Here is a 14,152-nt window from a genome sequence, read left to right as displayed (position 1 = left end):
GAGCCAACCCTGCTGAGAGAACACAGTGATTATTGTTAGCAGCTATAGGCTCTGGCAATAATCACATGTAAAAATCTGACATGCTGGTTCTACTACAGTAGATTGATGGATCGATTTGGGTACAATCAGCCTGCCCATAGATGATTTGAATCTTGGTCGGTCCCTGCTGAACCGGCCGAGATTCGAAATATCTATGGCTAGCTTTAGTCATTAGAGATAAGGGGGTAAAAAAATAAAATTAGCTTGTAAGGGCACGTCATCATTAACTGACTTTGTAAATTCAGAATATGTTATTAATCCCAATGGGGAAATAATTATTAGAAAACAAACTCTCTCCTTGAGTCATCATGGAGAAAATGGAACATAATTATTTATAATATTGGTCCCTGTAGACCAGAGTTGTGAATAACTGATGTTGGCTTTCATCATTAATGCTAAGGAAACATGTCTATACAGGTCCATCCTGAGTGACCTCTACATTACTCTTTGCCCAACCTTCTTTCATGATTAGAAATCCTAAAAGCACATGAAGGTTTGGAAGTCACAGATAGATGTTGCTATGAGCTTCTTGCAGAAAAATTTGGCTTAGCGTCCAAGGTTGTCATTTATTGCATGCAGAATTCAAGCCATTGAGAAATACACAGCAACCTACAGGAGTAGTCAAATCACAATACCAAGCTCTCCTATTAACTCCTGGAACAAAAAGGGCAGCAAAAACAAAAATAAATATAGTAAAAATATAAAACTTGCACCGCTCTTTTGGTTATCAGGCAATTGTTTCCCTAAGACACGGCAAAGCAGAATATATAAATAAGATTTATTAAAGGAAGAAGTCTCAGATGCTTTGTTTTTCATACTGATAGCATAATTCTGAGCATCGCCCCTTCGCTCACTGAAGGAAGCTTTTGACTACAAAGATCTATAGAAGCCTAATGATATGCAATGTGCCTCAGTTTGTCTATGATTGTAGCCATGGTGCGCCGTACTCCCATCTTCCCAATGCTGTTGAATGATTTTCCTTCAAGGCCCTCTATTTCATTTTCCATTTTTAACATCCACTCCGTATATCTACTTGCAAAAGAGCCCAAAACACCTCTGTAAGATAATTAGATAAATCTCTGAAGATTCTGTTCTCCCAATGGCGTTCAGCTCTGTAATGAAAGTGCTCAAACGATTCTTAAAGTGTCCCTCTAGGGTTCCTCTGATCAGCACTAATTGACGCAGTTCTCTGTAATGCGCCCGTCCGTATCCATCTGCCTTATGTTTTTTGATAAGTTGATTGTCACTTCTTTCTTAGGGATCCGTTTGCTGTCTCTTTTGGCCTGCAGAAATAAAACATAAGTTCATGATGAGACAGACAGTAAGATAATTGATGCATTACATAGAAAAAAAGGATGCAGATGAAGTTCAGTACATGAGCAGAATTCTGGCTTAAGCTGGCCATAAATGGATTGATAAAAGGGAACAGCGCCATCTAACTGCAGTAAGTATGCAGTTTAATAAGGAAAACTTTGAGTACACTCACAAGATTGTGGTGATGACAGGTGTAAAATGTGCAATAATATTCACTCTATTGTGACCTATATAGCTATTGCATATATGTATTTATTGTATTTTGTATGTCCCTTTATTAACTAATATAAAGGAGTATGGTAGGCCTAATGCTATTATGCTAGCTATAAAGACAGATGCATTTGAGTAAAACAAGTTACATTTATTTCCTTTAATGTAGGAATACTATATTCTAACATCACGACATCTCCCTGCTCATAGGCATTCTTCTCCTATCAGCTTGTTCCTTGTCCGCACATGGGCATTCAGCACACCTCATAGGCTCCTAGTGCTGCTCACTTTATCAGTATGAGTGCTGCTGTACAGGATATACAAATAGACTTATATAGAGTCAAATTACATTGTTTGCATTTAGAAAAATATATTTAATTATGTACAAGGATTGCAGAGCTACATGAATATGTGTCTTTTATATCTGCCTGGAATTAAAGTTTCAAAGTTAGCTAGTATGTTTAGAGTTAATAAATACATTTACAATATGCATACATGTGGTTTTAAAGCTTAGAATATTAAATTCCACAGGAAACCATTTTTGCACAGCGTCTCTTTTTACAAGATTTGGGATATTCAGCTTTCCCAGGACCCTGCGTAAGGTAAATATTTTTCAAATTGTTCTTTTGATATAATTTTTCTTTTGATGTGTCTTTATGCCTTGTTAGCTTTTTTTTATATTCAGGAGGTCCACCTAAATTTTCCAGCATCTACCAAACACTGAAATAACAGTTAGGGTATACTAGCATTTTATGCTTCTGTGAAAAGTTTAGTTATTAAAGGGACACTAAAGGTTCAGTTTTTCTTTTTTTAAATAACAAACATGTCATACTTACCTCCACTGTGCAATTCGTTTTGCACAGAGTGGCCCCAAACATCCTCTTCTGGGGTCCCATGGCGGCTGTCTAGGCTCCTCCCCGCAAGAGCTAACCCCCTCGGCAAAGCTCTCTCCCAAGGGGGTTACCTTGTAGGCAGGCTCTGGTGTTACACTCAGCGGTTATGCACACCAAGTGTATATGACTCGGCCCCGCCCCTGGCTGCTGTGTCACTGGATTTGATTGACTGCGCTGCTATCAATCTATCCAATGAGGAGCCGATGGAGCCCACAGAGATTCGGGGCTAAGGTAAGTAAAATGGGGGCTCGGGGGGGCCGGAGAGTGCAAGATGTTTTTCCACTGGATGCTGTATGCATAGGATGCATTAAGGTGAAAAAACACAAAGCTTTACAACCCCTTTACACTTACAATAGATTATCATTATTCGGACCATCTATTATTACATACAGGATTTTCTAGTATGTTTTTATACACAAATATACCAGCTCACAATTGCAGAGTTTTTATTTATTTTTTATAATTCCTTTGATTTCAAAGATGTTTGCATATACCAGCCAAAGTGTACGGTATATACAGTAGAACATCTGCGTATCAAAAAAAAAGGGTCGTACACGAGCAATCCTATAACATATAACATCACCCCCAACACTTTACAATATGAGTGGCCCTGAGGTCATAGTCCGGTTGTGTAAATTATAACTTACTTAAAAATCGGGGGGAGGTCATCGAATAACTACATAAAGGACCTACTACATATAAACACATATGCAAATAAAATATAATAAAATAAGGTAGGGCAAAGTAAATCAAAACTTTTAGACAACACAACATGTAACATTACTGCCCTATGGGTCACTTCGCTCTGGAATGGGACCATAATGCGATTACGATTTGCATAAAGATTTACAGTTATCTAACCAAACAACCCACAAATGAGCTAAGAGTGTAAATGTAAATAGGGGGTACTGTAAGAAGGGGAAATACTTGGGAGAACGAATGTCTCCAGGGCATAGTAGGAACATTTGCTGTATTTAATCACGTCCCCAATTGAGTATTGATTCTATAGGTCATCATCAATTCTTAAAACTGTACATTAGAATTGCTATTTGTGGGTTCATGTTGGAGTCAAAAATCGGAAAGAAGTTCCTCTTTCCCACTCTACTAAAAAATTTTTTTGGCTGGACTTGACTTCTAAATTGTACCTGTAAGCATATTTGTGAAATTCCCTATGCTGCAAAACCTCCAGAAATCAATCCCTTCCAAAATGTGCTTTTTTTTGTTAGTAGGATTGTCCGTCCCAGACCAATGATAAGGTGCATGGTGAATTATTGTGGAGTTAGAGCAAGAAGACTGCAAAGCTGGTTGGTATTTGGGCTTTCAGGGTGGCAGGGCCAATATACCAAAGTAATATGGTGCACTTAGAGGTGCCTGCTATTGATTGTATAGTTTTGAAAACAAAATGCTCACAAGTTTACTTTAATGCATCAACGTGAATTCCTGTAGGTGTAAAGAAAATAAGAAAATTGAGGAAAATTGGACTCTGAAGGCGCTCTTGAACACGACTCTTCATCTTATTTGATGTTCTGCTTCTGACTCACTGTACTTTATTGGAGAGTCTCTCCAGAGCTCAAGTGACTAAGGCACCTCTGTTCCTGTTTCTACAGAAGTACATATCTGCAACTCAGTATTTGCACATGAAGTATAACCATCACAAATTCCCTTAATAAGTCCCATAGTAGCACTGCAGCTTTCAGATATCAATAGTCAAAAAATGCCCGTAAAGTGGCATGCACCCGTAAGTGGATGTATTCTTTAACAAGACAAAAATGTAGGAATCACTGATCAGAAAATGTGTGGACTTCATTTAAAAAGATAATTTAGTTAACACATTTCATGATGAATGGTCACCTCTTCAAATACATGGTGTAGTACAAACTATAGCTAGATAAAAGGGTACAGAGGAGAATAATGAGAGAATGTAATTAAAAATAATGTGTATCATTTCAGGTAATTACTGATAAAACTTCAAACACAGGATTAAAAAAAATACATTAGCTTAGGAAAAGTGTATCAATTCAAAGAATATATAAAAACATTGTTAGGAAGTCTAAAAAAAAAAATCTTTAAAAAATAACATATTAGCATAAAACATCCCACAAAAGCCACAATAAGTAATGGCACACATATCTGGTGATGATAATAAGAATAAGAATAAAAAAAACTAAAAACATAAAAAAAATTAATGTTCATGTCATAAGAGAGTACTAGTCAAACACTGATAATTTATAAGTTCTACTCATACAGTATGTGTACTAAATGGACAGAGGATTCTAAGAAATGTACTCTCCTATGATATGAATTTATGTTTTAGAATTTTTATTATTAGCAGGTATTTATATATTGACTTATTCTAAAGTGTGCATAGTATTGTCAGATATTTTATTTCAAGAATATGTTATTTTTAAGATTTTTAATATTTACTAGCCGTGGGCCAGATTCACAAAGAATTGCCCTGGCGCAGCGTATCAGAGATACGCTACGCTGCCGTATCTTACCTGGCGGAATTTCGAATCCAGGAAGATTTCGCGCCGTAAGTTACGGCGGCGTAGTGTATTTCTCGGCGCGTATTTCAAATTGGGCGGGTAGGGGGCGTGATTCATTTAAATGAAGCGCGTCCCTGCGCCGATTGAAATGCGCATGCTCGAAATTTACCGCCGTGCTTTGCGCGAAATGACGTCGCCCCGACGTAATTTTTTGAACGTAGACTTGAGTTACGTCCTTTTCTATTCACGGACGACTTACGCAAAAAAATAAAAGTTGAAAATTTGACGCGGGAACGACGGCCATACTTTAACATGGCAAGTCTATCTATACGCCACGAAATAGCAGCTTTAACTATACGCCGGGAAAAGCCGACTAGCGACAACGTAAGAGAATGCGACGGCCACGCGTACCTTCGTGGATCGACGGAAAAAAGCTAATTAGCATACCCGACGCGGAAAATGAGGCAAACTCCACCCAGCGGGCGCCGAAGTATTGCACCTACAATCCGAAGGCGTACGAAGCCGTACGCCTGTCGGATCGAAGCCAGAAGCCGTCGTATCTTGGTTTGAGGATTCAAACTAAAGATACGACGCTGCAAATTTGAAAGTACGCCAGTGTATCAGTAGATACGCCGGCGTACTCTCACTGTGAATCTGGCCCATTATTGTATTTATTGAATTCAGACTATTTTCATAAGGTAATCATTTTCTATACACCTATGTTTGACATTCAATCTGTAATTACCTGAAATTGCTCATATTATTTTTTATGGCCCCTTCCATTATTCTCTTTTGTATATTTTTTTTCTAATCTTGCTGCAGTATTTACTGCACTGTGCATTTGAACAATCTATGATTCCTACATCTTTGTCTCTTTAAATACTTTATCCACTTATGGGTGTCTCTGCCACCTTATGGGCTTTTTTGGACAATTCATATCTGTATTATCCGACTATGCTAATCTTCCCGAAAGGGAACTTGGATTGGGCATTACAGAGAATTAAGTGAGGCCTTTACACCCACTGCATGGAGACAAATTCTCCACAAGTGCCTCTCTCAGGTCCATTTATTCACTTGGTTGTCCAAACCGACCTAGATATGGGTCATTGCATGCCAACCTTTCTTTAACCACTTGCCGTCGCCGCACCGTCGAAATACGTCCACAAGGTGGCTCTCCTAGGCGAGAGCACGTAATATGACGTCCTGCCTATTAGCCGCCACTAGGGGCGCACGCGCGCGCCGCCCGCTCGCCCCCGACTCCCGTGCGTGTGCCCGGCGGGCGCGATCGCCGCCGGGCACACGCGATCGCTCGGTACAGAGCGGGGAACGGGAGCTGTGTGTGTAAACACACAGCTCTCGTTCCTGTCAGCAGGGGAAATGCTGATTTTCTGTTCATACAATGTATGAACACCGGATCAGTGTTTCCCCTAGTGAGGCCACCCCCCCCCCCCCCACAGTAAGAACACACCCAGGCATACTTAACCCCTTCCCCGCCCCCTAGTGTTAACCCATTCACTGCCAGTGGCATTTTTATAGTAATCTAATGCATTTTTATAGCACTGATCGCTATAAAAATGCCAATGGTCCCAAAAATGTGTCAAAAATTTCCGAAGTGTCCGCCATAATGTCGCAATACCGAAAAAAAAATCACTGATCGCCGCCATTACTAGTAAAAAAAAATATTAATAAAAATGCCATAAAAATACCCCCTATTTTGTAAACGGTATAACTTTTGCGCAAACCAATCAATAAACGCTTATTGCGATTTTTTTTACGAAAAATATGTAGAAGAATACGTATCGGCCTAAACTGAGGAAAAAAAATGTTTTTTTATATATTTTTGGGGGATATTTATTACAGCAAAAAGTAAAAAATATTCATTTTTTTCAAAATTGTCGTTCTATTTTTGTTTATAGCGCAAAAAATAAAAAACGCAGAGGTGATCAAATACCACCAAAAGAAAGCTCTATTTGTGGGAAAAAAAGGACGCCAATTTTGTTTGGGAGCCACGTCGCACGACCGCGCAATTGTCTGTTAAAGCGACGCAGTCCCGAATCGCAAAAAGTACTCTGGTCTTTGGGCAGCAATATGGTCCGGGGGGTAAGTGGTTAAAGTACTATATGTTCTTTAGTTTTCAAAACCCTGCATCATAAGGAATCACATGTCTTCCCTAACTTCTTGTTTCTTCTGAGAGCAACAGTTATAATGAAAGTACTGGGACTTAATTAGCTGAGTTTAACACAGTATGTCATTGTTTTTTCTAATTATTTTTGGGATGCCATACCACATAAGCATTATTTATTGGTCTATCTTTCAAGCCTTTTAGTCTCTTTACACGTGCTTAACACAAATCCACCACCACATGAAATGGCCTCTCACCTCACCACCTGGACCCTTTGGTTATAGAGGGTCAAATGCGCTTAAGTATGGTTATCCGCAAAACCAGCAGAGGTAGAGATGTCACAGGAAAAACGATCAGTCATCTCAGGTCATGTAATGAACAAATGCCAAAACATAGTGCTCTCCGTATATATAAACGATTTATTCGTAGTAAAAATAAGTAAAAACACTCACAAATAGAGCACCACGATCGGTGCCGATATGTACAGCGTGTATGATGAGCAAAGTGATAGCCGTGGGTGAGCTTCCTTATGGAAGGAGCGCTGTGACGTCACCCGCGGCTATCACTTTGCTCATCATACACGCTGTACATATCGGCACCGATCGTGGTGCTCTATTTGTGAGTGTTTTTACTTATTTTTACTACGAATAAATTGTTTATATATACGGAGAGCACTATGTTTTGGCATTTGCTCATTACATGACCTGGGATGACTGTGACTGTTTTTCCTGTAACATCTCTACCTCTGCTGGTTTTGCGGATATCCATACTTAAGTGCATTTGACCCTCTATAACCAAAGGGTCCAGGTGGTGAGGTGAGAGGCCATTTCATGTGGTGGTGGATTTGTGTTAAGCACGTGTGAAGTCATCTACACAGTCATCTGTCTATCTATATTGGCACTTGTGGAGGTGTACTGCATTTTTATGGACTTTTTTTATATTTTTTTATTTATTTATTCTAATTGAGCGCTGCACCATCTGTATTTGTTTTATGGGGTACAGTATCAAATACCGTAGCAAAATGTATAAAAACAAAATTTATAGGTTATCCTCTATTCAACTTACAGCTCACGTCCTCATAGAATGTTAAGGGCCAGATTCACATATAATTACGTTGCTCCTGGGCAGCGTAACGTATGTGATTTACGTTACACCGCCGCAGGTTTACAGCGTAAGTGCCTGATTCTCAGAACACTTACCTGTAAACTTGCGGCGGTGTATCGTAAATGCGCTCGGCGCAAGCCCGCCCAATTCAAATGGGGCGGGCACCATTTAAATTTGGCGCGTTCCCACGCCGAGCGTACGGCGCATGCTCCGTCGGGTAAATTACCCGACGTGCATTGCGCTAAATGACGTCGCAACGACGTCATTTGCTTAGACTTTAACGTAAATGCCGTCCAGCGCCATTCACGGACGTCTTACGCAAACGAAGTTGATTTTTTAATTTCGACGCGGGAACGACGGCCATACTTAACATGGCTTAGGACAACTAGGGCTCAGCCCTAATTTTACGCGGCGTAACTCGACGGAAAGGAGGTACAGTTAGATCGACGGGCTAGTTCGGACGTTCGGGGATCGCCGTAAGTATTCATTTGCATATTCTGCGCCGGCCGCAATGGCCTCGCCGCCTAGCGGCCGGCCTAGAATTGCATCCTTAAGATCCGACAATGTAATTCAATTACACCTGTCGGATCTTAGGGCTAGCTATGCGTAACTGATTCTATGAATCAGTCGCATAGTTAGGATGACCCTAACACAGAGATACAACGGCGTATCAGGAGATACGCCGTCGTATCTCTTTTGTGAATCTGGCCCTAAATGTCTGGCCTACGTCATAGAATGATAAATGTCTGGCCTACATCATAGAATGTTAAATATCTGTCCTACATCATAAAATGTTAAATGTCTGGCCTACATCATAGAATGTTAAATATCTGTCCTACGTCAAAAAATGTTAAATATCAGGCCTATGTCATAGAATGTTAAATGTTTGGCCTACGTAAAATGTCAATGCTTTTTGTTGCAGCAGTAGAATGTGCACAAGTATTTCATTCATGGAACAGAGGTGTCCTTTTTTATGATTCACTGTACATCTCTTCCTCGCAAATTCCATGTAAACAACCATGGACCTAAAGCCAGTGCTGTATCTAGGTGCTTTATATTATATGTGCATTTTAAAAATTACTAGAGACATGAAATAATCATTGCATTGATCAAAGGAAATATTGCATGTCGTGAGCACTCCTCTGCAGACACACCACCGGCTGACTAATCAAAGGGGAAAAATCAATTATTCATATTGGATTTTCCCAGCCAGTCATTACTGCTCTCCCAAAGTCCAGTGGTTGCCTGAGGGGTCCTCCTAGTGCCAAAGCATGCATGCTTGGATGAGGCATGCACATTAATGCTATGCACGTTTGAGAAATCCCTAGTTTTGTTGTCAGACATTCTGACTGCATTATCATGTCTACAAGTACAGTACCTTGTTACTTCTGACTCATTTCAGATTTCAAAGATCATGACTTTAGTTAAGAGCATAGTAGATTAAAACAGGTTATCTTACTGCTAATAGCTTACATTTTAAAGAAAATAACTATGACTAATATCATTATGCTAATTTTAATGCAAATGCAGAACTTGACACCTACTGGACCTGGTTAAGGCTGAAAAACATACAAGCGCATTAAAAAGACATTATAAAAGCACAATTTTACATTTTTTCCCCCACATTTTTAAATTAAATAGACTAATTCCAGATAAGTGTCTCACACAAATTTAATGTTTGCCACCCTTTAGTAGGCAGAGCATAAAATTATGTATGAGACACTGAACCTGGAGATAATTTCATGGTAAAGAGCACGTTTTCTAATTAACCAAGGTGAGATGTGTCAACGAACAGGCTTTTAACATGTTTATTAACTGGTATATGCAAGGAAAGTATTTTTTGCCAAATTGAGTTCATAAGCGCTGATAAAGAGAAAATAAGGCAATTTAGAATTTTCTTTATGGCATTATTCAAAGTTAAAGGATCATTTCCCTCAACTTTAATGGGAAGTCCCAATCTATCTCTCAAGCTTCCTGCTTGTTAAAGGAGATGTCCATTAAGATTTTTAGTATATATACTGTACAGTATATGGCAGTACTTGCCATCATAACCAATCTCAACTTTCCTGGTTTCACATATGGACTTAGACACAGGGATGGACTGGCCATTGGGACTACAGGGAGTTTCCCGGTGGGCCGATGGCTCAGTGGGCCGGCTTTAGTGACAGCGGACTGCCGCCCCCCTCCTCTCCCTCCCTGCAGCGCTTACCTGGGGGGAACAGAGAAGCAGGGGGGAGGACCAGAGGAGCAGGGGGGGGCAGAGGAACATGGGGGAGGGGACAGACAGCTGACTCAACAGCTATGGCCTGGGAGTTTCTCACTTCTGCCTAATCTTGTCCCATAAGGGGGGGCACCAAACTGATACTTTGCCCCGGGTGAAATAATGTCTAGCTTCCCCACTGGTCCTGCCTATAAGAGTACCAGTACCAGCCGTTCTACTCTAATAAAGCAGAATGGCTAGTGGCTAGTGAAGGTGGAGAGGGGAGAGGGGGGCTTGGGTGGCTGAGGGGGGGTGCGGGAGTTGTCTGGCCGCCATGAGAGAGACCTGTCAAAGTGGGCCAGTCTGGATGAAGTCCAGGGCCAAATTTTTGTCCCAGTCCAGCCCTGCTTAGACATTACACAATCCTTGGCTTGGCAGTAACTCACAGGGTAAATCTTGTAATTCTTGTATTTGTAAGTATGAGGAAAGGGTTTAACTCTTTTGCAGAAATGTTCTTATGTCATAGGGCTCCCCACCAAGATTTTTCCATTGGAGCACTTATTGCTGTTTGCTGCTTCATTTTTCAATGGCAACTAAATTATAATTTCCAAAAGAATCCCCCCACTCTCACCACCATCATATACAGTAAAAACTTGGTTTGCAAGCATAATTCGTTCCAGAAACATGCTTGTAATCCAAAGCACATGTATATCAAAGCATTTTTTTTACAGGGTATAAAAGAGAAGAGAGGCACCTCTAATGCCATGTACACACAATCGGATTTCTGATGGAATAAAATCAGGATGGATTTTTTCATCGGAAATCTGATGAAACTGATCAGTCTTGCATACACACTATCAGACTAAATTCCGACCGCGCCAAAACGCAGTGGTGTAAAACACTATGAGGAGTCGGAAAAAATGAAGTTCAATGCTTCCGAGCATGCGTCGACTTGATTCTGAGCATGCGTGGATTTTTCTCCGATGGAGTTCCACACAGATGGAGTTCCACACAGACGATCAAAATTTACTATCGTTTTTTTAACCATAGGAAACATTTAAAACATGTTCTATTCTTTACACCGATGGAAAAAAAAAAAACTATGGGGCCCACACACGATCGGTTTTTCATTGGATAAACCCGATCGTGTGTACACGGCATTAGTGTAGCAATAAGTTGCTAAATGTTGTACCTTCATTAAATGTAAGCATATTGCTACACTTAGAGGCTCCTCTTCTTTTTTATACTCAGTTGTGACATGACCCTACTCTTATATCAAGACATCGCTTGTATATGAATGCCAAATGTATTAAAAAAATGTGTTAATGTTGCAAAACGCTCTCAAACCAAGTTACTCTGAAACCAAGGTTTTACTTTAATGGCTAGGACAGGTGGGAAGGTATAAGAACATTCAAGACCTCACCACAATATTTCCTGAAAAGTATGTAATAGTAAAAAAATTGTAAAAAGTTTAACTCAGATCCAGTACTGTGAAAAAGTATTCATACCCCTTGAGATTGTGCCATGTTACAACCAGAAACATAGGCGTATTTTATTGGGATTTTATGTGAGAGACCAACACAAAATGGCACATAATTGTGAAGTAGAAGAAAAATTATAAATGATTTTAAACATTTTTTACAGATAAATACAGGGCCGGAGTGGGACTCATTTTCAGCCCTGGAGTTTCATGCCTTAGACCAGCCCACTTTAGTTCACGATTATTAAAATAATGTAATTAAAACCTCAAAATATAAGGTTGCAATGGCGCACTGTTCTCTACAGCCTGTAATTCATAGTATTTTTCAAAAAATATTTCCAATTCAGTGCAAATACAGTAACCTAAGTTTTGCTTCACAGTGAAGATTTATTAGAACAATAAATAACAGGACAGTATCAGAATCTATTTTCTTTAAGAATTAGTATTCATAAATATCCAAACATTGAAATGAAGAACAAAATATAACAAAAACAAATATATTAAACAAAATAAATAAAAGATTAAAATAAAATGTATTGCACTTTCTAATGATAGTATCATCCTTTTCAAGGAAGCAGCTGCTTTACAACTTCAAATATTTTTCACAAATGAGAACATTAGCTAAAGAATAAAACAAGTATTGCACTGTTATTTGACTTTTTTTCACAGTATAACTTTCTGTTTCTAATGATTGTTTCATCTTTTTCCTCTGCATAAGTTTAGGAAACATGGACAACCCTAAAACATTAATAAACGCCTGAGCAGAGCACTGGTCTCTGCAACTTTATCTATCACAGTGTCATTGTCCAAAGACATGAGAATTTCTTTCTCAGTGCACATGAGCATGAATGCCTCAAGGTTCTTTTGGGTTAAAGTGCTCCTGAGCCTGTTTTTTATGAATTTCACTGTTGAGAAGCTTCTCTCACAGGCTACTTGTGTGATAGACAGTGTTAATAGCAACTTGTATGCGAGTCCAATCACATGGTAGGCATCAGTTAGAAGATTGTACTGAGAGAGAATGAGATGAACACAAATGACACAGTTTTTACAGGAGGAACAAGTTTTGCTCTCTAATTCGACATCTTGCTGCTGTTCCATTGAAGGATCCTCATCACCTCCTTGTGGGATATCACTAGCTGTCCTGACAATGTAACCCTCCAGACGGGACATTTTTAGTCTGTCCCACTGAGATGCAAGGCTGTACAGTTCACCACATAATGTGCCAACTGTAGCCCTGTCATCAAATTTAAGCAGACATTTGCTTATTTCTTCCAGAGCTGAGCTGGGAAGTCCATGTTCCCTCACATGAGCAAAGTTTCTAGGGTCTAAACAGGCAAAATCTGAACAAAGTTTTGCATTAGCAGAAAATCTCCTTTGGATACTGGCTGTTACTGTGTCTACAATGACATTGTGTACTTTTACTTCAAAGTCAGTATCAGCTGATGCTAACTGCTCATCTTCTGCAAGCTCTCCTGGCATTCTTTTCTTTTTTCTGATCCTTCTCTCAGAAAAGGCAGCCTGCACTACAAGCTCACACTCTTCCTCCCCTTGCAACTTTCCATTTGCCCATGTCACAAACTTATCAGCTGCAAACTTAACTCCTTCAAAGTCCCTGGCACACTTCCTGAGACCCTCCTCTGTCCCCTCAACCAGACGTTGAGCTGTGATGATATCCATTCCCTTTGTCTGTAAGTATTTTGAAAGGGGAGATGTAAGCTCAAAAATGCGAAGGAAGAGTTGAGCAGTGACCACTGTCTCATACTTCAAAAAGCCTTCTATAAATCCCTTTGCCTTGGCCCTCACAGTTGGCTTTTGTGTACTGTCATCTAAAATGGTGTCTAAAGTCATAAGCACTTCAAAAAACAAGCCTTCCTGAGGATTCCCGAAGCACCCAAACACTTTACTTAGTGCCTGATCCTTAGCCCACCACCTAGTTGGCCCTATTGGGCACAGTCGTCTGTGATGCTTGTCCTGACTCTTCTCCTCCCACTTCTGCATGCGCATGTGTGACTCTCTTAAAAAAACTGCTACATCGTTAAGCAGTGAAAACAGAGAAGCACTTTCCACAACACTGCCTGTTGTCTCTGCCAGTACAAGATTCAAAAGATGTGCATAACACCAAATATGAACCTGATTGGGGGAATGCTCAGAGAGGAGTGTAGAAAACCCCCTAAACTGACCCTGCATATTAGCTGCACCATCTGTTGAGTTGCCCACACATGTGCCAATGTCAATATTAAGGTTCAGTAGCACTTTTTTCAGAAGCGCTACAAAATTCTGGCCAGTAGATGACTCACAGTCCAC

The 14,152-nt window shown here is 39.9% G+C and overlaps 1 protein-coding gene across 1 annotated transcript in view; it reads right to left on the bottom strand.

Moving 5' to 3' along the window:
- Positions 1-579: 579 nt before the first annotated feature.
- The window catches only part of BAALC (BAALC binder of MAP3K1 and KLF4), a 125,045-nt gene continuing 111,472 nt past the window's right edge, over positions 580-14,152 (bottom strand). The window contains exon 3 of the mRNA XM_040354818.1: positions 580-1,322. Within this exon, the coding sequence (XP_040210752.1) occupies positions 1,212-1,322 (111 nt within the window). The 3' untranslated portion in view covers positions 580-1,211. The remainder of the gene's footprint in view (positions 1,323-14,152) is intronic.

Source organism: Rana temporaria, chromosome 5, assembly GCF_905171775.1.
Source record: "Rana temporaria chromosome 5, aRanTem1.1, whole genome shotgun sequence".
NCBI classification, from domain to species: domain Eukaryota; kingdom Metazoa; phylum Chordata; class Amphibia; order Anura; family Ranidae; genus Rana; species Rana temporaria.
The sequence above is the reverse complement of the archived record's forward strand: the minus strand, read 5'-3'. Positions and strand labels throughout refer to the sequence as shown.